Consider the following 25,991-nt stretch of genomic DNA (forward strand, 5'->3'; position numbering starts at 1 on the left):
TTCTTGTAAAGTAAGCAAAGGTAAGATGTAGTGGCCAACAAAATCAGCATCGTATAGGCAAGTAATGCTAGGTAAACACAATATATTAAGGTAAAAACTGAATGCTTTTTGCAGACTTGGTGGTAAGAAGAGAGAGGTGACCAGCCAAAGGTCTCTTTTAACAGGTGTACATATATATGTATCTGGGTTTTTTTTTTTTTTTTTTGTGACCAACTGTATTTCAAATGTCTCCAAAAGTCTCTTTGGATAAAGGTACCAAATAATAACTTAATAATATTATTAAATGTTTACAGTTTTCATTTCTTAATGTTTTTCACTCAAATACAGCACTTTTGTGTTTTCACCAGTTGTATGTAGTCCCTGTTTAAAATCTGCAGATGTTAATGTATATGCAAAGCAGTGCTTCAAGTGTATATACATAAGCACTGGTACCCTATGTGTTATATTAATAACATGAAGAGCATGGCGTTTGTAACTTCAAGTGTCAAGACAAAATGTATGTGGCTTCCACATTAGAAATTCTATCACCCCTTTCTCAGGGCTTGTTAATACTTCTTGCATGAAGCCTTTGTGCAGACCCCAAGATAAAGTACACATGCTGTCAGTGACCTGAACACATTCATAACTGTAGTAGCCCATCTGATCGCCTCGTTGATAGCCTACTTGTCAGTACAGATGGGTAATAGTTTTTGGTCAATGTTGCAAATCTAACAGTGTCATAGCAGAGAAAGTGATACTTTGCTGATGGAAGAAGAGTTGTACCTGTTATTACTAACTTTTAAGAGGGTTGGGGGAAGAAAAATGTGGAGTGTCTGAATCATTAACCAAAATTAGCAAAGCAAGGTCAAGTATAAGCACTGCTGTGTTGTTAGAAAAAATTCTGCACATAGTTTGCAATGAAAGCCCAGAGTGCGTTAGGGCATGCCTCTGTGTTTGATGTTATTTTCAGTGTGTTGGCCCTCGTGGACTGATGCTGCAGTACTAAGTGATTTAACAGTGAAGAGTTGGTCTCTACTGGAGTTTGCAGCATTGCGAATGAAGAGCAAGGGGTGGATGCGGGGCTGCTATCATCCCATATTGTAGTTTTCAGCATGACCGGGGGCTGGAGGGCAACACATTAGAATGGATAACCAAGATGAGAGTCAGCATGCATCTTAAGATTTCCAGTAGTCAACACCGAAAAAAGCAGCACTTACTAACCATTGAGCTTTGCCTGACTTTCTCTTTCAATATCACAACATGATCACACCTTTTTTTCCCTGTCGAAGACAACTGCTCCATCTTCATTCGTTCATCCACCCTATTGGTTACTGGTGCTATTCTCGTGGCCCATCAGTTGGTTTTGCTGCGTGATTGTTTGCATTAGGCCTGCTGTTAAAACATCTGTTTTGTCTTGTAGGGTCCTATCGTAACCCTGTTTTCCCCTTTATACTCTTTATTGTGTAGGCCTTAATAAAATGTCTTGAATTCCATACTTTTACCACTCTGTGGTCAGGAACTGTATTTTAGCACTTACTCCCACCTTCTCATCTTTTATCTATAAGTGCAGGCAATCAGATCAAAAGAAAGAACAAATAAAGGAGAGAGTTGCACTTTAAATTATGTGTGATGATATGCCCAAATCATTAACCAAAATGAAACAAGTTTGACAAAATTAACCATTACAGCCAAAGTAGCAGTGTATGTTGCGTCCATTGGCTTGTCTCTGATTATCTTCAGTCTAGTTTTGACTTTGCTACCACATGGTCTTTGAATCGAGTATTGGAACAGGCCTCATGCCTCACTCGATATGAGTGCCGTGATAGAGTTATCTTCATCATGGAGAAATTGTAAGTTTGAGAGAGATGGTCCTCTATTCACAGTCAGATGGTGATAGAGAGAAGAACAGAGAAAATTTACTGAGGGGAAGTACGATTCTTGTCTTTTACTCTCCAACTTCTTTTGGAATACCTTTAGACCAATGGATGCAGGCAAACACCCATGGTTCATACAAAGCTATTTCAGCCACATCCCAATTCCAATGACCATTTGAATGAGTCTAGTCCCTTTCAGGACCATTCAATGAAAGTGCACAAGTACAACCCATCCCACAGTTGCTTTCTTCAGTTGTAGCCTGCTCCTGCCAGCTAGGCAGTTTATAGTCATTGTGGGGTGAATGAGCTTATAGAATGTCCTGCACAGCACCACCCTTGACAAACTGGTTTGAGACATGCCACAACCCCTACAAAGTATACTTCCAAAGCAGCACTTGGCAAAACCTTGAGGCTTGCATGGGAACTGAATTACTATATCTTAAAGAACACTACTTCTTTCTTTTCTTTTAATTCTTTACTGATAATTTCTTACAGTTATCAACATATTTTATATTAATCTCCATTAACACTCCACCTCTGATGATTTTTGTATAATTGGCTTTTTAAATCATAGTCCTTTGTACAGTCAGAACTGTTAACTGTTCCAGTGGTCAGTTTCTCAAATGCTGCCTCAAATGGCAGCCATAGTTCTTCCTGCAATCAAAACTGGTTGTGACTCTTCGCTCATTGCATAATCTTCTTTATTTTTTATTTTTATTTTTAAATTTTATCATTTTTATTTTTTCAATCTGAAGAATTTGGATGTGACTAATGACTTTTCTCTGCCCCGGCTTGCTGCTGCTTCTTTTTTTTTTTTTAAGCTTTTGCAAGCTTTTTATTATTCCACAAATATGTTGGTTCAAAATGAGATAAGTCCAAGCCTTTGACTAAACTGACCTGATTTTATGTTAAGTCTATTATGTGAATTTTTTTTTTTTACCTGATCTTTGTTAGTCAATAATTTTTTTCACCTGATCTTTGTTAGTCCTGTGTCTAACTGCTAATTAGATCTGTGTTCCCAAGTAATCCTTAAAGCATATGCTGCTGTACTATTAACTTCAAAATTTGGAAGGTTACAGTCTGCAAGTGCCAGTGCCACACACCTCTGCCCATGTGAGAGTACATGTGGGGCACATGATGTGCCTCTGCATAAACCGGTCACAAACCAACCCTTGTGGCCACTCTTTACAAATTTGGGGTTGACTTAGTTCAGCTAGGTTAGCTGTCTTTTATGTTTTTCCAAGCATGGTGTGTTATAACTCTTGTTGACTGCCATCAGCCTTTATCAGTATACACTGGCATGACCTCCATGGGTATCAAGTGTCTTCCTGTCCAACAGGAGAAACATTATTACTATGCCACCCTTACCATTCTCCTTGTAGGCCACCGATACAGTTGTTTGATCACCACAGGCATACCTGCTGTGATAAACACCTTAGTTCAGCATTGGTCCATTGGTCCTGTGTTTGTACAACTGACAACTGCAGCAGGGCATCTTTTTTTTTTTGATTGTTAGACCTAATTAAACTTAATCTGACTTGTAACTGTACCAGCTGCACCTGCTTCTTTAAAAAGGTCACCAATTTGCTCTTTCTAAATAATACTATTAATTGTATTAATTATCCCAGCGAATTAATACCCAGTATCTACACTTTGTGAGCCCAAAATTGTTGCCCTTACTTTTGGTATTCTTAACTAGTTTCCAAATCTTGGAATGGTAATTTGCTGCAAATGTATTATGTTGGAATACCCTTTTAAATCTGTTACAATTAATGGCTTGTCCTATTATTGTATAACATTTGGACTTGCTACTTACTTAAAAGTGCTGTATTGTTCTTTCTCTGCAGCTTCAGTTCTTCTTTGTGCCTTTGTCTTGAGTCTTTTTTCTTTGTCTTTGTTCTGCTCTGTGGGCAGCTCTGCAAAACAGAAGATGACAAAGCAATTTTTGGTCATCTCCATCTTGGCTGTTGGCCTGGTGCTAACACTCACTTGCTTCTGGGCATTCAGTGGGACAGCTTGGCCACAAGTGCCCCTCTGCTCCAGTGCTTTAGTTGTAACCCGGTCACCTTCATGCACTTCACTCAGACTCTCTGCCCTCACTATTTATTTTCCTGCAACAACCCAAAAAATCAGCAAAAAACCCATAACAGAAAGACCTTATTGCAAAAGATTGGTCAAAAGAAAGTAACATTTTCTGTTTCCTATCTTCCTCCACTATCCTTTCATTTGTCTTTCAATGCTTGTATGTTCTTTTTCGTATATTAAACTATATGACCTGAAAATGTGGGATAAAACCACTCCAAAATACAAGTGCCAAATCTAGCATCTTTCCTGAATGCTGCCCTTTGTTCTTTTTCACAGCCAGCTCACTTCTCTCCTATTTTATTGTACTTATTTTACAGGCTGTCTTTTCAGTAAACTGGTCAGTCAGGTTTCCAGCTGCTGAACCTGTGTGTGTGTTCTGTAATTACTGACTGGCCTAGCAGTGCTTTTCGTTTACTCAAGCCACTGTGAATCCCTGACTTGGCTTGGTCAGAATTACAAATGGCTGTTTGCATGTCCATTTCTTTCAGCTTAGTCCTGCAAATAATACACCCATTTTTAGCCTTTTTTTTTTTTTCTTCGTCCTGTTTCATTCAAACCAACTTATAAACCGGTCTACTTTATTTCCAACTCGAGCCACTGTTGCATTTTTTTTTTTTTTTTAAACTTTCACATACAAGCACCTACATTTGTCATTTCTAATGTGGGAAGTGGTTTAAGGTTTTGTTTTGGACTTCAAACTTGGACATCATTGTAGTAGTCTATATTTGCTCTGGAAGCGTCTGTAAATGATTCAGTGCAAGGCAGATGGTTAACTCAGAAATGTGTTTAATTTATTGTAGCACATGAAATAGAACTTTACAAAAGACGCCTGTCTTCATTACTCTCTGTTACTAACCACTCCCCTTATTTGTTCATATTTTTTACCATAGTCATCTGGTTCATAACAATAACTTTATTTAAAACCTTAATTTACAATATACCATAATTGTGGGTTCAAATCCTGCCACTGACAATGTGCGACCCTGATCAAGTTATTTCACCTGCCTGTACTCCAATTGGAAAAACAAAGGAAATATAACCAATTGTATCTCAAGTGTTGTAGTAAAGTTGTTTTGGAAAAAAGTATCAGCCAAATAAATAAATGTACTGCCTTTTGTTATAAATCCACATTTCCTTAGTCCTGACTAAATTATCCAGTTCATGCCCTGTAGTCAACGACGGTCATTCAGACTCACCAGCTGCTCTGCCTACTATTTGATTTCTTTTTACTAAATTAAATTTCAACACAGCACTGACTACCTTTCTTAACAGTTGCAAAACAAGCTATTGTAGAAAGTTCTTTAAATACCTCAGAATTACAAAGAAAATGGAGGGTAATACCCTCTTCTTTTGCTCCCATTCTTTTACCAAAGCCCACATTAGTCTAACTTCTTAGGGTTTCATTCAGATACCAATATTGATGCCTTAACCTTTACAATGGGTGGCTTATACTACTTTTTCTTCTGCTTTCTCTGCTTAAACCTTAGATTTTTCATGCCAGCTGTTATGTCCGTCAGACACCAACTTTAAGCATTCACTCATTGCCACATTGTCACTTTACCTCGCTTTCCTATATTCTTTATCACTATGCTATTCCTTATCTGCAGTAACAGCTGTTCTTAATTACTCCTAATGTCCGTTTTCCTATTTCTATTTTGTGTCATTGCTGGCTCAGCTTCTGCTTTCTATACCTTCTATATTTTTATTATGTTTTTAAATACAAGTAAATACAACTTAACAATTAAAGCAACTTTAGTGAGTTTAATTTTGCAGACCTGTGTTTCACCTCAGTGTTTATTTCATTTTTTCACATCATTAATATCAGACATGTGACTGTGTTGTGTTTGTGGCGTCCTTGTATAATGTTGCGTAAAGGAAATTACCTCATAAGTAGGCGGGACCGCGAACACAGGCCCGCAAAGACATTGGTTGAAGTAAGTACAAATGGACGTTTGATTGATCCGTGCTGGCAACAACGTAATTCGCTGAAGTCGAATATGATTGACATTTATCCCCCGACCCGCTAATAACTTCTCCGGGCTGCAGCAATACCCTCCTCGACTACTGAGTTCTTGTTTAAATGATTCAGAGAAGCTTGGGCGCCATTTCAAAGGGTTCCTCAAATCGCAGAACAACTCTTTTGTGTATTGGTCTATTTAGAGATACGGTTGTCAGTGCTGAAATTCTACGGCATACGATCTTCTGTGAGCCAATGCGCCCCCCTCATCGTGGAATTTCAGCACTGACTACTGTACTATGGTGTTGGACCGTGTTAGCCACATTATGGATGTAGTAAGACGTTAAGCTAAATCACACCTTTTATTGGGTAACTACACAGATTACAATATGCAAGCTTTCGAGGCAACGCAGGCCCCTTCTTCAGGCAAAATGTTCCGTATTTCTAAATTGACCAATACACAAAAACGTTGTTATGCAATTTGAGGAACCGCTTGAAAGGGCGCCCGAGCTTCTGTGATTTATTTAAGCAAGTAAAAAAAAAATACTTATTAATGTAGTCTGAAAACGTAACGCCGAGCCATAGTAAATTATATTAAAAACGATGCAACGTGCTGCCTGCACGCATGCGCTTTAGCTATAGCCTGTGTTACACAAGATCGTTACAAAACAGCGGGTTATTTAACAGCTGTCTCTGTGGTTAGTTGCTTTTGATTATTTTGCACCTGTGAGTGAGGGCACGCTTGCGACCGAAGTTCTGCTAGAAGATAACTTCTTGCTCCGTATCTGCAGCTAAAAATACTCAATTCTTTCCCAGGTAAGACGCAGGACAGTTGAGCGTGCGTGTTTAATTGCAAGGAAACTCGAGCGGGCGTCTTTTTTTTCCGAATGCACGCTTTTGAGTTGTAGACGCTGACACCTGTAAGCGTGCCTCCTTCGTGGACGCAATAATTCCGTCGACTTGAGTTGGTTCAACAGGGTTAGCTAGAGTGATGTTACCGGCGTAGTTCCTCCTCAAAGAAGGTGAAACGTGCCATTGTATGAACCGGCACCTTTTTAGTTTTCGTCCATCCACCAGGTATCAAACTCCTTTACTCCTGTCTGGCAAACGTGGACAAAGGCGACCCGCGGCGGCGTCAGACTCAAGGTATCTGGGGTCTTTGCAGCCCCGAGACTCCATCCTGGAGCTCCAAGTAGGTGGAGCTAATGTACGCGACAGTATTTGACAACCCTGATCTTAACCACAGTGTAAAAGTCGACAGCTAGACTCTAATGGTGCCCACTGTCAGCAGCTCTACTTATGTGGCGCTCTAGGGTGGAAGGCCCTTGGCTGCAGAGGTATATCTGAACTCAAGAAAGGCACCAGTACAAGAACCAAATACATCCAATGGTGTGCTAGGCCGGGGCATGAGAGGCATCTAAAAGTGAGAGGATCCCATAAATCATAATAAAAATACATATGCAAATATATATATTGTAGCGTCCCAGCCAGGTTGAAGCCTTTTCTTTGTGTGTGTGTGACTTAGGTCCAATTGAGGGAGGGCGGAGTACTGATTGATGCGGTAAGGGGGAGCGGGACCCGAGATGGGAGGAGGGGTCGGAGAGGGTTGTTGGAAGTTTTGTGTTTTTGGGGTTTTCGAGGTCGGCATTTCTTTTCTTGACTGTTCAAGTACAACTTTTGAGAGACTTTACAACGCCTGTTTTTTTTTTTTTAATTTAAACTTCGTCTTTGTTTTTCGAGCCTGGTGCGTAGGTCGCTACAATATAATTGCATATTGTAGCAACTTGACTAGTGGGAGAACAGGCTTGGGGAAACTCCAGAGGACTAGATCAGACTCTGGAGAGGGTGGAGCCATGTGCACTGAAGTGACTTAAAGGAGGTGCAATGAATAGTGTGGTAGGTCAGACTTGGCAAGGGAAATAAGGAAGCTGGTATGGCATGAAGACTCGACAGGACAGGGATCTTCCTTAAAGATAAAGAGCAGCATCTCCTGATGCCAAATCCTTGGAGTTTGTTATAAGTCCCCTTTCTTAAAGAGTTAATAAATGGTCAACGCAAGGTTGTTAAACAGCTGCTTGCGTCTATGTGTAAATCCTTCCTATACTAAGTCTTGGGTTGTTACAATATATATACTGTATGAGTGTGTGTAAACATATATACATGGTGGCTTGTCTGATAGATTGCTCACTACTAAGAATGCAGCACTGTACTTTAGCCACACTAAAGCGCTATTCAGACAAGATTAGTTTTACACTAGGGGGTGGTGTAAAGTCAGTGTTTGAATTGGGCCAGCATTTCCCTCTTTCCTGTAGTTCATGTATGTGTGTCGTCAGTTTGGAACACATTAGCTACCCATATTTCAGAGGTGTCAAACTTCAGTCCTAAGGGTTTGACAAGCTGTAAGTTTTTGTTTCAGACATTTTAAATGGGTAACAAGTTACTGCTACCTATAGAATGTGCTTATTTTACCTTCATTTTAACTGACATGGCTTTTTACAGTTCAGAAGTGTTAAATGCTTCTTTCTTAAACGAAAAAACAGTGTTACTGATATATAGTTCTCAAAACATTTTGATAGTGCTCTCAGAAAAAAAGAAATCCGAAGTGTCTGCTGTGGCAGAATGAGAGTACTAAGAAGCCATGTTTCATTAACAACAAGAATTGCCTTCTGATTTGAGTGTAAATGGTAGCCTGGCCCTCCAGGAATGGTGTTTGTGTCCTTTTTTAGCTGGTCATCTTTTGATGAATTTTGCATTATTGTTTGGAGGCTAATTAAGGTATGGAAAACAATTAATGATTAAAGATCTTAAAAAAGCAAGTTAACTAAAGTTAACACAACAGGCATTCATTGAATTAGCAACAGTAGTTGGCTACTAATGAGGAATGTGGTTAGAACAAAAACCTGCAGAAACTGTGGCCCCCCAGGATCTGAGTTTGACACCCCTGCATAAGAACAATGTGTCCGTTCGCAACTCCAAGGGGGCCGGCCCCACATCCACCTGCTTTTCTATATCAATTGTGTATATATTACATGCCCTTGAACCTCCAAGTGAATATAACCTACCTCCAAACATGCCCCATAACTCCCACCAAACTTAAGTACACACAAGGAGTATAGGCAGCTTTTTTTCCACTTCAGGAACAGGGTAAAGTAACAATTACCAGTGGACCTGTGTAATTTTAGTTCCTTTCAAATGATGGAATTTTACAGACATATTGATTCACACAGGTGTAGTTTAACCTAGGGTTATTTTTGTTATGGATTTTTAATAGAAAATAAAAGTCTTCATAATTTTTACTGAGAATGCACAGTCCATAAAAAGGTACTGACATGAGCAAATTGGGCAGGACTAAAATTACACAGGTCCTCTAGTAATAATTATCCCACCTCCTGGTGTAAAACTATTCCCATCTGAATTAGGCTTTAGTTAGAATTCAAATGAGATTAGCAGGTGGCTCCCCTACCGCTGCTCATTTTCATGACAGAGTGCTAGCTCATGCTGTTGCCTGCTTATCGCCTGGCTGACGCAACCGGTTAGTGCCATTACAGTATATGTTGAACTGGGAAAAAACGCTTCACTTTCAATCCTGTTAAAGGTTTTCCTGTTATGCACTGTTCACAACAACAGTTGTATGAGGGATAAAAGCAGAACATTTTCCTTTTTTTTGTTTAGAACTTACCAGGATTGTTTTTAGTTTCTTCTCCTTAGTTTGGTGCTGGTGCTGCTGTCTGCTGCATGTGGATCTGGTGTTTGTTAGAGGAGAATGTGATGGCAGTTGGTGTGCAGCGAACAATGTGTGTGTGCAAGTGAGACTGCAGGCCTTTTCAAGTTTTTTTTTTTTTTTTTTTACTTTTTTTTGTGATCTCAAGAATTAATTATGAATGCTTTAAAATCACTTTTGTCCTGTGACGTCTGACTCATCAGTACGAGGAAACCCTCTCATATGACATTCTATTTGACTTGTCTTGATGTTCAAATCAGCAAGATGTCAAGTTGTCAGAACACCCCCTGCATTTTTTGCCCTGTAGGCTAAAAAAAATTCTCATTTATAAATTATTTTTGAAACATAATTTGTGTTGGAAATTACACTCTTATGGAGAAGATTAAACCAATTGTTATCTTCAGCAAAAATGATCGAAAGGGCTTATCAGCTGACTCCTGGGGCTCATACCCTTAATGAGAGACAAAGTTACTCATTTTAACAAAACTTTGAAACAACGGGGATCAGTAATATGATATTTGGTTGTTTAGCAGTGGTCTTAGCTCTGTAAGACCCCCTCCCAGAATCTTAAAAATGACAGATTTCAAACACAAGCATTTTATGCATTATTTTGGACTATTTCAAAGTGAATGATTACAAATATGTTGTTTTTGATGTCTGTTCCTGTATCAGGGATCTAGCTAAGTGCATTTGACCCTGAAGATGCAGCCTCCATTTTTTTTTTAAACTTTTTGTAACGGTTAAAATAAACAAGATAATTACTATGCCTCCACATTTTTTAAGCCATTGCAGTTACTGTTTGGGCACAAAAGTAATAGTCTGCAGCCTGGTCACTTTAGTTATACCTGACACCACCTTCTTATCTCTCCCAATTTACTTTTTATAATTAATCTGTATTACTTCATTATCTAGCTAACACATTTTAAAGCGATTTAGAACACTGTTTTGGCCATATATTACAGTAAAAAGACAATCTTTCCAACTTAACTGAAATACTTCAATCCATCTGACAAACGCCTCATTGGTATATCACTGTACTTGGAACAAGTCCACTATTTTCTAATAATCAAATACTATCTTGTTTACAGTGAGTTCACTAGACATTTCCTAGGGATAACCTGGCTGAAGTGTCAATAATATCTGTGGGAGCAGGAGAGACCGTCACAGTGTGTTTGGGGGGGAAATAAAAAAAACTTCTGCGCACAGCTCTACTTCCTGGGAGTTTAGATGACTTTGTCATCCAAAGGCTGGATCTGGATGGCAGACATTAAACCATTGAGTCTGACAGACAACCAGCAGGGGAGTTAGAAGATTGCTCTTTATAGCCTCTTCTTCAAATGCCTGTTTTACAAAATTTACTCAAATAATTATTTTAATATTTTGTCTCAGTGTGTTTATGTTGCTTGGAAATTTCCTGGAAGTTCTGGGTTACATAAAATATTTTGTGGCTTCTCTTCATCTTTATGTCTTCTTGTAGCCTGTCTTTGAATATTTAAACTTGAAATGAATGTTGTCTTACATCCTACAAAGTCTGCTTAAAATCATCTACCTCAGTTGAGATTAAGTGAAATGATTTTTTCTACATGGTAAATACTTCTTTATCTCTGTATTACTAAAGCATAGTCTTTCTTAGTTCTTTATGTATAGCTTTGTTTTTCAAGCCGCAGACTTGCAATGTAGCATACAGGTTCTTTTCACTGCAAGTTAGGTTTCTGATACATAACTTTTGGCCTATAGTAGGTGTAGCGAGATTGACTCTGCATCATAGTGAGTGGTTGTTACACTACAGTCAAATCTCACAATAAATTGGAATCATCCATCATATTTTTTCTAAACATAATTTATTCCAACATTAAATTTACTGTGAAGTTTGGAAATAATCCTTGAGAAAACCTGGGAGAGAGAGCTACAGTTTCAAAATAGCAAGCGTTATGAAATATTACTGACCGAGAAACAGTAACACGCAGGCTGTGATCGTTGTGTTTATTAGTACGTTTGTCTTTCAACCCAGACGGTCTGGGTTTGCTTCTTACTCTTTACAATTTTACTCTCCCAGGCAATGCTGGGTAACTCAACAAACATGTAACTAAGTACAAGGTAAATCTATGTATCAGTGTGTATTTAGGCGTAGATCTATATCGACTGCTGTTTTGTTTTGTTTTTTTTACTTCTTAATAGCGTTAAATTCTATCACATCGCAATAATCTGGATCAATACTTCATGAGAACAAAGATTTTTATGTGGATCATGAATGCTTTGACCCAAACTGGTTTAAATGTTAATTACAGCTTTTGATTGTGATCAATTTTTGTGCTGTAGAAGCCCTTGCTTGCTAAAAGACAGCTTACACAATATTGCTGCAGTATTCTGCTGAAAGCCTGTCGTCACCAACCCTGAAATGAAATATACTGTAAGACTGTTGACTATTAGAATTAATTTCTGAAGAGTTGAGACTGAAAAGAACCAAGATGGCACAAGTTCCAAGGTCTGGTGCTAGAAGGTTAAATGGCCAGTTGTCTAAAAGTAGTGTATCATAATTTTGGGCCAAACTCACGACAAAGCCAGTCTGAGAAGATCTCATTAATTCCATGGTTTAATATACAGCTGAATACTAGATTTTGTGACATCCAGGATAAATAATAAGAGCCTTGAAGATGATTATGGAATCTTCAAAGAAGATGGCAAATGGGCTATGAGATTACAGTATATAGAAAGTGCAAGTAATCTCACTATGTACTACTTATTTTGTTTAATATAGAATAATATAGTTATATTCATAGAATATAAATGAGTTGGATGCTAAACATTTTAAGTGTAATGACTCAATATGTTGTCATTTTTAATGTACTGTTTATTTTTTTGTAGAAGATGTTGAAGACTATACAACAAGCTTTATTTTCGACAGGCCTGCAAATGCCAATATTTATTCCAGTTGAAACTCAGGTATGCTAATTTAAAAAAAAAAAAAAAACTGGCTTAGAACAGGCATCAGCAGGGAATATGTGCCGTTTCCTGCTGACAGAGTATGCAGGGGGAATTTTATTTGAGATTCTGGCAATCAAAAAACTTGTTTTGTCTTAACCATTTAATAGACATCAATACTGATATATATTCACTGCCAAAACTGTTATGTTTTATAACAATTGCAATTTGACCTGCATTTCTTAATTCCTGAGCAGCACTGTGTTTGCTGATATTTCAGGAATTATATCTCAGAATTATAACTATTTATAATGAAGTTTATTCTTTAAACACCTAAAGCTGAAAGCTTGTCTTAGTTTACAGATCAGACTAAATTCACATGAAAGTTTTTTTTTTTTTTAACTTTTACTCATACCTTCTGCACACTGGGTTCAAATCTGGGCCCAGTCATTGATCATGTAGTTTATGTATTCTCCCCATGTCTTGTGTTCCACCCACACTCCAATAAAATTTACTGCAGACTGTAAACTGGCCCTGTATGAGTAACTGTGCCCTACAGTGGACTGACAGTCTACCCAAGGTTTGTTCCTATCTTACATTTGAATAGTGCTGGAATAAGCATAAAGAAATGTGAATAAGAAAACTGAACAAATGAACAGTAAAAATAATGAGTAAGATATCTTTTCAGTCAACAAAAGACAACAGTCTCCACTTTTAATATATATTACAGAAAATAATATCTCCAGCCACAGCTAAGAACCTCTTCTATCTGTTGTTGATTCAACATGCGACGGAAAAGATGGGGTTGATATATCCCAACAACAAAATCCTAAAGATGTTAATATTATTCTTTTCACTTTTATAATTTTTTAAGGCTGAAGATTATGAAGTTCGAAACTATGAAGCCACAAAGTGGGCCAGCACATCAGTGAGTGAAATGGATTTTGATTCGGCTTTAAACAAAGGATTCATGAGGCTTTTTAAGTACATCCAAGGCAACAATGACAAAAGTAATAATATTTTTATAACTTAGAATTTGTAGCAAAGCTGTTTAAGTTTAAATTAGGCAATAATTTTATTAATGGCTGATTTCTGTGAATTACTCTTCTTATAATTGAGTGTGTGACTGAATGAGCCCTACGCTGGACTTGTGCCCTATCCAAGGTTGTATTCCTTTTTTGTAAAATGTCTGCAAGAATGTTTACTGGGTTATAGGAGGTATCACTTTAAAATTATCTTAAGAGCATGTTTAATTTTTTTTAACTTTTCCTAATCCTCTTAGATCTTTTTAAAAATCACGTATGGGAAACCACATCATTCAAAAGTAGGTGCTGTTAGCTTAATTTCAGAATCATGGATCTACTAAAAAAAGCTTGTGTGCACATACTGCATGTGGTGTCTTCAGCTAATCATCCATCCATCCATTTACCAACCTGCTATATCCTAACTACAGGGTCACGGGGGTCTGCTGGAGCCAATCCCAGCTAACACAGGGCACAAAGCAGAAAACAAACCCTGGGCAGGGCACCAACCCACCGCAGGGCGCACACACACACTAGGGACAATTTAGAATCGCCAATGCACCTAACCTGCATGTCTTTGGACTGTGGGAGGAAACCGGAGCACCCGAATGAAAACCCACGCAGACACGGAGAGAACATGCAAACTCCATGCAGGGGGACCCGGGAAGTAAACCCGGGTCTCCTAACTGTGAGGCAGCAGCGCTACCACTGCTTCACCGTACCACTCCACATTTTATTCATCTTTTAATAAATGTAAAGCAGTGAAATTGTGATATAGACTGTTCTCTTCATCCATGATGATTCAAATACACATCAAGAGAACTGTTTAGGTGCTTTTGATGCAAATAATCAAGTACTTTATTGGGGGTTGTACAATAATGATTCAAGTCATGTATGGTTTTGCCAACACATGTCTGAACTGCTTTGTGAATTCATTTACGTTTGTGTCATAACAGAGATGAAGGTTGAAATGACTGCACCGGTGACTTGTTTAGTTCAAGCTGGTGAAGGGCCTTTCTGCGAAAGCAGTTTTACCACCTCCTTTTATGTACCTGAGGAACATCAGTGTGACCCTCCCAAGCCAACTGAAGCAGACGTATTCATTGAAGACAGAAAAGATATGATAGTGTTTGTGAGGTACTTCTAGTTTTATTCTCTTAACACCTTCTTTTGATCCTTCACTTTGGTCTCAATTGGCAGCTTATGTTGTGATACATGTAACACAACCCATGAATTCCACGACATTGGACTATGAGACCTTCTCATGGCAGTCAGTAAAGTGGCTGCCACCTCATTGCAAGACAGAAAAAGCACAGTAGTGGCCAACTTGTCAAATATTCTAAGCACAATAGAAATTCATACATGATCAAAGAATTGGATGTGCAGGCTTCTTCCCCCACATTATTTGGATTTGGGTCCATAAAGCATGTGGCATGTCTGTCAGGAAAAGGGCCATAGCAAAATCGGTTGACAGTGACAAAATTGCAGTAACCTCAGCAGAGTGTCCCAGGGTACTGTGTTTCTTTAGTTGTAGTTGTATTTCTTTAAAAAGTGAAGCTCCAAGTGTTACTAGTAAAATGTTAACGTTAAAGTAATATCACATTCATAAAATACATACTGTGTAATCATAGTGTCTCAGTAATGACAGAAGCATTGCAGATAGTATGTTGCACTTGAGGAGTATAATTAATAAATAAAAAATGAATAGGCATTCAAAGCATGCAATTGTATTTTAACAGTGAAACATGAAGTTTATCATTGCTTGTTACATTCTTTTACAAATACTCACAGTTCAACTGGTACGGTATACACTTTGAATTTTATTGGGCGTGTCATAACTTATTTAATCATGCTTCATCTTCCAGGTGTAGCCTTTGTCTATTTAGATGTACAGCATTTCTTGACCTTACACTTGAATTAAATGAGTTTAGGAGGTTGATTAGCACAAGACATGAAAATAAGAATTTCACTATACTCTGTACATGATAATAACCCTATAAACCTATATAAATGGAAATTATGATATGAAAACAATATGTAAATTAAATCCAAGACCCCAAGAAGGACTTACCATAGGAGTTAATCATTTATAACAATGTAAAAATGTACAACAAAATATTACAGTGATGGGTACTGTGTACTGCTTTACTGGAAATGCACATACACATTAATTAATGTGGTGGCTTATAATGCCCTATGTGCAGTTGTATAAGGAGTTTTGTTAGAGTCTACTCTTAGAAAGTTACAATTGAAATTATCAGTGGGGTCTCTGTTTTCAGGAAAAGTGGGATACTACTTCCCTATTTCCCAGCAGATGGCAGTGTTGTGAAAAAAAATTAAATAACTGAGGAGAGTTTACAATTTAGTGTTACCAAATGTTTAGTACAAATTCAAATTAGTTGCCATAAATTTTTCATAATATACTCTATGAAATTTCTTCTCTAGAAAAATACTTGTTTAAACAGGATGTGAAATTTTCTTTGTGCCTGGTGCTGCTTGTCTGTTTCCAGGTTGCTTAGGCAGGCCTACTGAATCAGCTACGTTCTATGCATACTTTACTCATGCGTGCACATGTGTAGTGTGAACCTTTCAGTTTCTCCTTGTGGCTTGAACACTTATAATACTTTTAAGTGACTCTTTAAATGTTTTGTGACACAATTTAAAACATGCATAAAGTTTTACATATTGCCATTATGTAGTTGTTATCATTATCATATCACTTTGTACAGTACAATTTAGCATTTTGCCTACTGAAGAAAAATGAGAAACTATAGGTTTCTGCTTTTGATTAATTTTAATTATGATTTAGATATTTCGATACTGTCCTTTGGTAGTTGTACTGCACAAAAGTATGTTGATAGATCTTCATTTTGTTTGTTTTTTTTAAAACAATTTTTTGTCTAACATTTTACTGTAACTTGTTCGTGGTTTAATACATTGTGAACCTTAATGTTGCTTACTTACTCTCTTGCATGACCAATCTTCCATGGCTCCCTTTACCCAGCACAAATTATCTTTTTTTTTTTCTCTACTGCATCCCCTACCTGCACATTCATCCTGCTGGCTTTGCCTCACACCACTCGCTCCAAGTGGTCAGAGGCAAAACTATCGCCACACTTTCCCCATCTCCATGACTGAACTGATCCTTCAAGAGATTGCCAGCAGCCACATGCCTGGCTAATGGATTCCACCAGAGTAGTATGTTTTGCTCTTTAAAAGCTTTATCCCCCCCTCTCTCACTCATACTCAAGACATTTTCTACATTGCTTCTCAGGATGGACACATCTCTTGTAACTTCATCCCTCTCCAACACCAGAATTTTCTTCTCAAAAACTGTACTGAAAATATACATACTAAATGAAGCACAATACATATCAAAGTATATATGTTGCAATCTCTCTGGTCCTGTAGAGCTTATGAGCACCCCGTGCTACAGAAAGTCCATCTTAGACACAGGATTTTCTAATGTCTCTTTTAGTGGTTGCTGTAGAGAAAGGAGTTCAGTTAACACAGTTTATACAGCTGAAGTCAGAACTTTACATACATAGGATGACTTCTTTAAAACTTTCCAAGCTGTGTAAAGGCACAGTTAACAAAGTGTATGTAAACTTGCGACCCACTGAAACTGTGATATAATCAATAAAAAGTGAAATAATCTGTGAAATTTGGAAAAAATTAATCTGTGGAGGGATTTTAAAGTGAGTTTTAAAGAATTCTCTCCAAGTGTGTATAAGCTTCTGACTTCAACTGTATATAAAACTTCTATCAAAGAGCAAAGCTAGATTATTCATGTACAGATAAAGTAAATACAATAAGAATTGTGCTTAAAATTTTGCCTTATAGGGTTTCCCAAACAATTTGGTAAAGTAATTTTTTAATCAGTAGTAACTTATTTTATAATTGTTTGAATATCTACAGTACATTGGATAACAATGCATATCTGCTACACATATAATTTTTTGAGCCACTCTTCAACTCCTGCTGTCTTCCCTGGACTTAAACAGGAGCAAGGTCTGGGTCACTCCTGCTCTCTGAGCTGCTCAGCTGGATTGGTCTGCTTCAGTCCCTGAGCATCGGCCACTTGCTTCCTGGCTACCTGCCTGCCTTCTCTTTTCTCTCTCTCTCGCATCAACTCTCTCCTTCCTATCTGCTTCTTTCCTTTCCTTAACCACTGTCTTGTCATCTTTTCTGTCTATGAATGTCTCTTTGTGGATCCCTTTTTACTGCTCTGCAGGCTCCTCATACTCTGCCTTCCTGATCAAGTGCAGGTGTGATGCGCCGTTCCCTCCGAGGCAATAATGAGATATCTGACTGACGTTTGCATTCTCACATGCATGCACGATCAGACAGGCACTTCAGCTGCCCTTGGAGCGAAACACATTCATGCACCCACCCATGCACGATTGGAGAATGCACCTCACGGGGCATGATTATTTATAAAAAATCAGTACAGCACAATGGACCACTTAACACACCTACTAGATATCTTAATAAGTGGGTTACCACATAAATGTGCATTAGTCATACGTCAAAAATCCTGTGCTAAAGGTTCTGTGCAAATGAGTTCACTCAGAAGAGTACTTCGGCTAAAAGAAAAATACTCTTTTTTTTTTAGACATAGGAGGCAAACCTCTTCACCATCGAATGCTTGTGGCTTTTCTATGCCAGTGGGATGGTCATCAGGTTGTCTGCACCATTTAAAGAGAGACTGTAGAAAGAGCCCAGAACTTAGTTTCTTAACACATGCATACTTTTTTAACATTAAAACCATGATTTTACTAAGCTATACTGTCTGTACATTTAGCAATCTAAACAACAGTTAAAAAATTATTTCTTTTCAAAAAAGACAACTTCCCAGCAGCAGCAGCTGCTCCCCAGCAAGCAGACAGCTGTGTGTTGCTATACCACAAACTTTCTTTCAGTTTTGATCAACTGTGTCTGAATTTAAAAAAAAAAAAAAACTTACTGATTTGGCCTGATCATTTATTGAATGTGATTTTAATTTTTGATTTAATAACTGGAGGACACCTAAAACAGCTTTATTAAAGTTGACCTATGGTTTTTATAGGATGTTACTGCTGTTCAATTTTAACAACAGTTGATAAGTAGTTTTCTTTCAGATGAGGTGACAGAGTTACAAGTTGCTGGCCCTTGCATAAATATCTAGCAAAATTTGAAAATGCAGTTCTGTCTGAATTAAAGCTAGCAAATACACTGTGTGCACAATTATTAGGCAAGTTGTATTTTTGAGGATTAATTTTAATATGGAACAAACACAGTGCTATCAGTCAATCCAAAATGTTAATAAACCTGAAACCTGAATGTTTCACAACGGAAATGTGAGTGTGAACATCATCAGGGGAATACATATGTGCGCACAATTATTAGGCAACTATTAGTGTGCAGATTTATTATGCAACTAAAGGAAAAATGAAAATTTTCCCATCTCACTTGTTTATTTTCATCTGTTATAGTGAGAATAATAAACACCTCAAAATTTACAAATAAACATCTCTGACATTTCAAAAAAAATCAATCAATCAATCAATGACCAATATAGCCACCCTTCTTTCCAATAACAGTCATAAGCCTTTCCATTCATGTAGTCTGTCAGTTTCTTGATCTGTTGACGATCAGCTTTTTGTGGAGCAGTGACTACAGCCTCCCAGACACTCTTCAGAGAGGTGTATTGTTTTTCTCCCCGTAAATCTAGCGCTTAAGAAGTGCCCACAAGTTCTCGATAGGGTTTAGGTCAGATGAGGAAGGGGCCATGTCATTATTCCTTCATCTTTAAGGCCTTTACTGGCTGGCCACACAGTGGAGAACTTCGATGCAAGTGATGGAGCATTGGCCTGCATAAAAATCATGGTCTTTTTCCTGTATCACTGTTTGAAGAAAGTGTCTTCAAAAACTGGCAGTAGGTTTGGGAGTTGATTTTGAGTTCATCTTCAATGCAAAAAGGTCCAACTAGCTCATCTTTAAAAATACCAGCTCATACCAGTACCCCACCTCCACGTTGGAGTGGAGCTCTGTGCCCATTACTGATCCACAGGTCCATCCATCTGGTCCATCAAGAGTCACTCTCATCTCATCGGTCCATAAAACCTTTGAAAAAATCTGTCTTCAGATATTTCTTGGCCCAGTTTTGACGTTTCAACTTATGTTTCTTGTTCAGTGGTGGTTGGGTTTCAGCCCTCCTTACCTTGGCCATGTCTTTGAGCACTGAACACCTTGTACTTCTGGGCACTCCAGGTAGGTTGCAGCTCTGGAATATGAAAGTACTGGAGGATAATGGGTTCCTGGTAGCTTCACGTTTGATTCTTCTCAAATCTTTGGCAGCTAATTTGCATCTTTTGTTCTCAACACGTTTCTTGCGACCCTGTTGACTATTTGCAACAAAATGTTTGATGGTTCTGTGATCACACACCAATATCTTAGCAATTCCAAAAGTGCTGCATCCCTCTGAAAGACTTTACAATTTTTGACTTTTCAGAGTCAGTTAAATCTCTTTTTTGGCCCGTTTTGCCCGAGGAAAACTAGCTGCCTAATAATTCTGCACACCTTGATATAGGGTGTTGATCTCCTTAGGCCACACCCTCCCTCATTACACAAATACACATCACCTGACGTGCTTAAATCCAATAAGCATTCAAGTTAATACAGCTTGGAGTTGGAATATACGCATAAAAAAGATGATATGGTCAAAATACTCACTTGCCTAATAATTGTGCACACAGTGTATGTACACTTGACAGACTAGTCTATTATATTTAGCTAGCCTGTGTACTGAAACATTATTTTACTTCAGTACTTTTGCTAGTAATAATGGTGGCCACTGACAAATATATTTAATAGATAATGCATCTGTTCTGTCGAATACTGTGACTTTAGCTTTTTTCACAGCTTTTTTCACTAGTCACTAACCTGAATTTCTGAAGTTAACCAGCTTCACAACAGTAAAAGAAGTAATGTTGATCAGTTACTTGCGGTATTGTTTAGCTTGTCCTGTGCTATATTTCCAAAGTGATTTGTCTTCAAGTGTTCATGCACTGACCCTAGTGCTGTTATGCAGTACTATGTGTTTTTTACACTCCGTGAACAACTATTTTCTCAGATGTTGAAATAGAACGCTCCCACACAGAGAAAAATTTTCCCAATGTTTGGAGGAACCTTCCTCCGCTGAATGTGGTGCATCTGCCACCATGAATAACTTAATTAAAAACAGTACAGAAGGTCATTAGAATATAGATGTGCAGTGTGGAAGAAGGATGGGGACAATTAGTACAATTAGTTGATTAAGAAAATATAATTTGATCATTGTTTTTAGTTTATTACATCACATTAATTGTGGGAGCCCTAATGAAAACAAGTTTTCAGTAATACACAGTATTTATTTCATTTATAAAAAAAAAGTTAATATTAAAAAGTGACAGAACATGTAGCTTCTTCAAATACAGCATCATAAACTGTATAAGATTTCTGATAAACATTTTTCATTGCATTTTTCTGACCACCCTTTGCTCATGCTTATATATGATATTCCATTTCTGTATACTTAGAACTTTTTTTACATTCAATTTGTCTTTGTACTCTGATGGTTGATGTGAATATTGGTATACTGCCTTTTATCGAGCAACATTTCTAAGTTGTGTGGAAAGAAGGAGTACTACATACCCATGAAGAAGCTTAATAACACATTTTCCTACATTGCATTGTAGGACATTTGGTGGCTTTGCTAATGCAGAGAAATATAAAGAAGAACTGATGAAACTGTCGACTAGTCTAACTCGAGATGGACATCAATTTGAAGACAAAATGTACTATACAGCTGGTTATGACAGTCCTTTCAAAATGATTAACAGACGGAATGAAGTGTGGCTAATAAAAAAACACTAACAACAGTAAAAACATTCACTCTAGTTGCTTTGTGGTGCTGTAATTCAATAACCCTACTAACAGCAATATGAATATGCCTTTATATTATGTTTTACATTTTATGAACATCAGCTGTCACTTAACATTACATTATTATGGAAAATTTATTTTTTATTATGTAGAATAATAAAACACTTTTGTATTAATAAAATGAAACAACTTGTATCTTTTAATACGGCTAACACAAAAGAGCATTCCTGAACCTATGATTTTGCTTCTAACTAAAAGACTGACAAATTGCAGAAATACATGGGATCTAATGTGAATGGTAATAAGAATGTATATTTGTTAACAGTTTATTGCTTATTATCCACATCATAAACCGATACAGAACTAATTTTTATTTTTTGTCCTTCATAAAATTGTTATTTCAGAGAAATTGTTGCAATTTTATATAAAAGGAAAAAAAATACAATGTCAGCAGAACAGAATGATTAAACACTTGAATATCGGAGAAAAACTGAGTCTGACTTTTAATGCTTATATTTCTTCTTGAATCAAATAACATCAGTGGCACAAAAGGCAGCACATCATCAGAGCAATTCAGACAGGATCAAGTGCAAGGTTCTTGTAGGTGGCTGACTTCTTGGCTGTTAAGCTGTGTCCAGGTGACTTGATTTGCCTGGAAAAAGACCTAAAGCCTGGACAGCTTGCTGAATTCCAACAGAGTGGCACGGTATAATATCAGGCTTAGGGAGTGGACTATCAGCTTAAACTGCACATCCCATAAATCAAAAATCTGTTGTCTGTTTAAAAACTTGGGGAAAAGCCACTGCAGCCTTCCAGGACTGGAGCTGAACTATCTCCACCCATTTAAAACTGTAGCATCAGTATATTTCCATCAAGGCTGAGTATGGATTATTACAGACATAATAGGCATCCAATGTCTTCTTATTCCATGTTCAGAGTGCCTATTTCTGTAACACACTTCATCTGGAAGATTTTTATTTCCAAATTAGGCGAGAAGAGAGATTTGATTCAGATCATTAAGCCTAGATGAGGAATGTCCACGCAACATCCAGCCACTGTACCCACCCAGATCCTCCAGGACACCCACAGTACAATATAACTTGTCTACCAGATTCCTTTTTTGGTTCACAAAGACATGCAAGGACAGGATGATTGGTAGCTTAACTTGGCTCTGTATGACTGAGTGTTGCTTTGTATTGCACAGGAGGATAATGTAGGGTCAGTTCCTGTTGTGCATCCAATGTTACTAGAAAAGGCAACAGGTTTTTGTGACCCTAAATTGGATAAGCAAGTTATAAAATGGAAGGACCAAAAGATTTAATATCCTACATATTAGGAAACCACCTAAAATTTCTAACCTGGAGAAGGTCAATTTAGTGTCAAAGACAATATCTAGATGTTCTATCAATTCATCCAAACTAAAGTTTAATACTTCTTACCCTGGTATTTGCAAAATTTTCATCCATTATAACAAGTACTTTTTTCAAATTTATGAAAAATTACCTTTCACACTCTCATAGCGTTAGTTCCTTAAAGCAGTTAATTAATGGCATAAGTATTATTTGATTTTATTGATACATACTTTTGAGTGTCCTCGAAAAATAAATGTTTCTGAATGACTGTAGAGCCATTTTCCTAGTTCTATAAAATGTATGAATATTTACTAGATGATAATGCATAAAATATGGGAGGTTCCTAAAACCCCCGTGAATAGAATTGAGTTGGTATTTTCCTGTCATTTCTTAACAGTTTTTGAGTAAACAATGTTCTTTAGTAAGTGTTTAGCCTCGCCTTGTGTAAGGTATAGAGGCATACGGTTTTTTAACCGTGTCCTTGAACGAATTCCTTTTTATGCTCGTGTTCGCATATGCACGCCACTGAGCCTGGCGCATATCTAAGTGCCAACGGCCTAAGGGTCTTTTGAGTGTGAAGTAACTTGTAAATTAAAAGATCTAAGTTTTGAACCGTATGTTTAAAGCATACAGAAGAAGAAATAACCTTTAAGTACAGAAGTAACCAAAGCTTCATAAGAAAAACTAAGTTTATAGAAGATACATTTTTCCCTTTTTTTGCCTTTATTCTTTGTGTGTAACTATTTTTCTTTTTATTCTTGTATGGATTATTTGCCTTTAACTTTCACTAAATATTTTTAAAAAACAAACTTTTGGACTGAGAGATTTCTTTGACACGCGTCTTACCCGTGCCTGACTTTGCCTTATACAAAGGCGGCTACAATGACATTTGCTAATGGTAGGATAATGGGGAAAAAAAACAAACAAAAAAACAGTCCAGACACTAAATGTTGGTGGACGGCACATTTAAGCACAACCAGGAATGAGGCAGTAGTATCAAAAGTCTGGCATTTACTAAACATGAATTAACAAGCAGAAAGGAAACCACTTAAGTACAGTTACTCACAGTCCACCAAAATTATCAAGTATTTATAACAATGGTGTGAAAAGGTAGTTAATCCAAAAGGCATAATGTTGGTGGAGTATAATTTAAAATATATGATAAAGACTGTTTATGCATTACTTTTAGGGTTTGACCGATGGAATATTGTCTGTATCACAAACCCAAATTTTAGTAAGAAAAAATTTAACTTTGCACTGAAAATAATGTTCTTGGTGAGTTAATTTATTAGTAGAGTAATGCTTTTACACAAAAATGTCAGTGTTAATTTAAGATAGAAACAATTTAGATCTGAAGTTGACAACCTACACAGGCCAAAATGAAGCTCAGGCTGAATGACTTACTACTTACAATAGGAGAAGGGAACCATTTAAAACCTCTATTCCTGTTATATTTTAATCTGCTTCTTTACTTGGCTTATGCGTATTTTTGTTTTAAAGTATGTTTCATGTTTATGTAATTCTTGTTAATATTATTCTGCTTATTATTTATTACGTATGTAAGATGTGTTTGCGAATGTTTCTTGTATTTTGCAGGTAAAACCCTGAAGAGGCAGGACCACCCTTTCATCAAGGGACTGACCTCATCATATAAACTGGGTCTGGAAAGTGAATCTGTTAGCAGTTCATTGTTGTTATGAATGAATAATCTGTTAGTACAAATTTTTCTGGTGTCTGAACTTTTGCCCTTGTTTTCTGGTTTTGTTTTTGGATTTAGATTTGTTTGAGTTGCATTGCCTTTTAGGCAATTCCTTTTTTTTTTTTTTTGCTCTTTAGAGCATTTGCACATTTTTCTATTTGTTAAATAAATAAATTCCTTTTTTTAAGATTGTTTGGGATTACTTAGAGCCAGAATGTTTATGGTTTCTCTCCCTGGTAAGATATTTTTGACATGTTTATAGACTTTTTTTTAGATTATTTATGAAATGGGTTGTGTGTCCTGAGCCTCATATCGGCCTGAGTAGGCTGAAGCCTCCCAGCTCCCTAGGGTAAGGTTTGCCTGGGGTGAAACCTACAGCCAGTGAGAAATCTATATTCTTTCTGTGGGCCTTACCTGTTTAGCTATTTTGTTTTACTAGAATCACAACAGGTCAAAATGATGAAAACAAAGCTCCTTTATATTTAAAGACTAAAGCCAAAATATAAATCCTAAATAAAAAAAATCCAGTCTGTAACTCAATAATTGAAACCAAAGTCCAAGCATATACTGTAAATATAAACTGGAATATTTAAAAAGCACTTATGAAAAAAACCAAGTCCAAAATTCAACAAAGAGCTAAACAAGATAAGGTTTCACTAATGCCAGAGCAGCTAAATTATGACCTGCTAGTCAGTTAAACAGGGTTGGGGCAGTCCCATGGCAGCAGTGTCAGGGAGGGCCACTCTTTCTTGGGGTCAAGAAAAAGAACAAAAAAAAGACACATAGATACTGTTTATTATGCAATAATGATAACATAATAATATAATAATAGATTACAAAGAACATGAAAAATATACTCAATAACAAAATAATATTTACAAGACTACAGAAAGACTAAAGGAAAAAACAAAGATATCTAAGCCAACTATGAAACTCTGGCTGTTCCTAACAATTGTGATCATGGTGGACAGAAAAACAAAGACAGGAACTCAATTATTGCTTCGAGTCACAATCACCCACTGCACACACACAGTTATTGCCTGCAAAGAAAAATGGACAGACAGGTTTATAGGTTTTATATTGTTATTGGGTCATTAATGTTATATTTACAAAACACAGGGAAATGTTTACTTGAATATGCTGATTAACATACAACATGTTGCTTCTCTCCTTTCCATGATTAGTGGGTACAACAACCTTACCTCAGAACATTTATCCACCTTACCTTAAATAACTACCTTTCCTCAAAATTTCTGTTTCCCTTTCATGAAAAATTAACATGACTTTTTCTTAATTTGTCATCACTTTAAAAACTACTCTTGCTCAGTGGATTTAAATGTGATAATTCTCTTCTTCTTTGCCATTTTACCTTCAAAACTTACAACTGTATGCTCAGTAAATGCTTTCACTGTTTAATTTTAAATTGTTAACCCAAGCCTGATTTAAATTAACTAGGTCACTTTAGCTTAGTGTGT

At 37.1% G+C, this 25,991-nt stretch overlaps 1 protein-coding gene and 1 long non-coding RNA gene across 3 annotated transcripts; one reads left to right on the forward strand and one right to left on the reverse strand.

Annotated features, from left to right (window-relative positions):
• Window positions 1–193: 193 nt before the first annotated feature.
• On the reverse strand, window positions 194–7,392 carry LOC120525815. Its single transcript, XR_005633024.1, has 2 exons — window positions 6,894–7,392; window positions 194–3,769 (listed from the first exon to the last, which is right to left on the reverse strand). It is a non-coding gene; the product is annotated as an uncharacterized LOC120525815 (long non-coding RNA).
• On the forward strand, window positions 6,533–21,955 carry hebp2 (heme binding protein 2). Of its 2 annotated transcripts, none has more exons than XM_039748419.1 (5): window positions 6,533–6,711; window positions 12,485–12,559; window positions 13,413–13,548; window positions 14,517–14,697; window positions 21,279–21,955. In XM_039748419.1, the coding sequence occupies exons 2-5, from the start codon at window positions 12,485–12,487 to the stop codon at window positions 21,454–21,456; spliced, it is 570 nt and encodes a 189-aa protein (XP_039604353.1). In that variant the 5' UTR covers window positions 6,533–6,711; the 3' UTR covers window positions 21,457–21,955. The 2 variants fall into 2 exon arrangements, with proteins under 2 accessions (XP_039604353.1, XP_039604351.1); XM_039748417.1 differs by having other exon boundaries at window positions 6,536–6,711; window positions 12,482–12,559.
• Window positions 21,956–25,991: the final 4,036 nt, after the last annotated feature.

The sequence above is a fragment of the Polypterus senegalus genome, chromosome 3 (genome assembly GCF_016835505.1).
Source record: "Polypterus senegalus isolate Bchr_013 chromosome 3, ASM1683550v1, whole genome shotgun sequence".
Classification (NCBI taxonomy): domain Eukaryota; kingdom Metazoa; phylum Chordata; class Cladistia; order Polypteriformes; family Polypteridae; genus Polypterus; species Polypterus senegalus.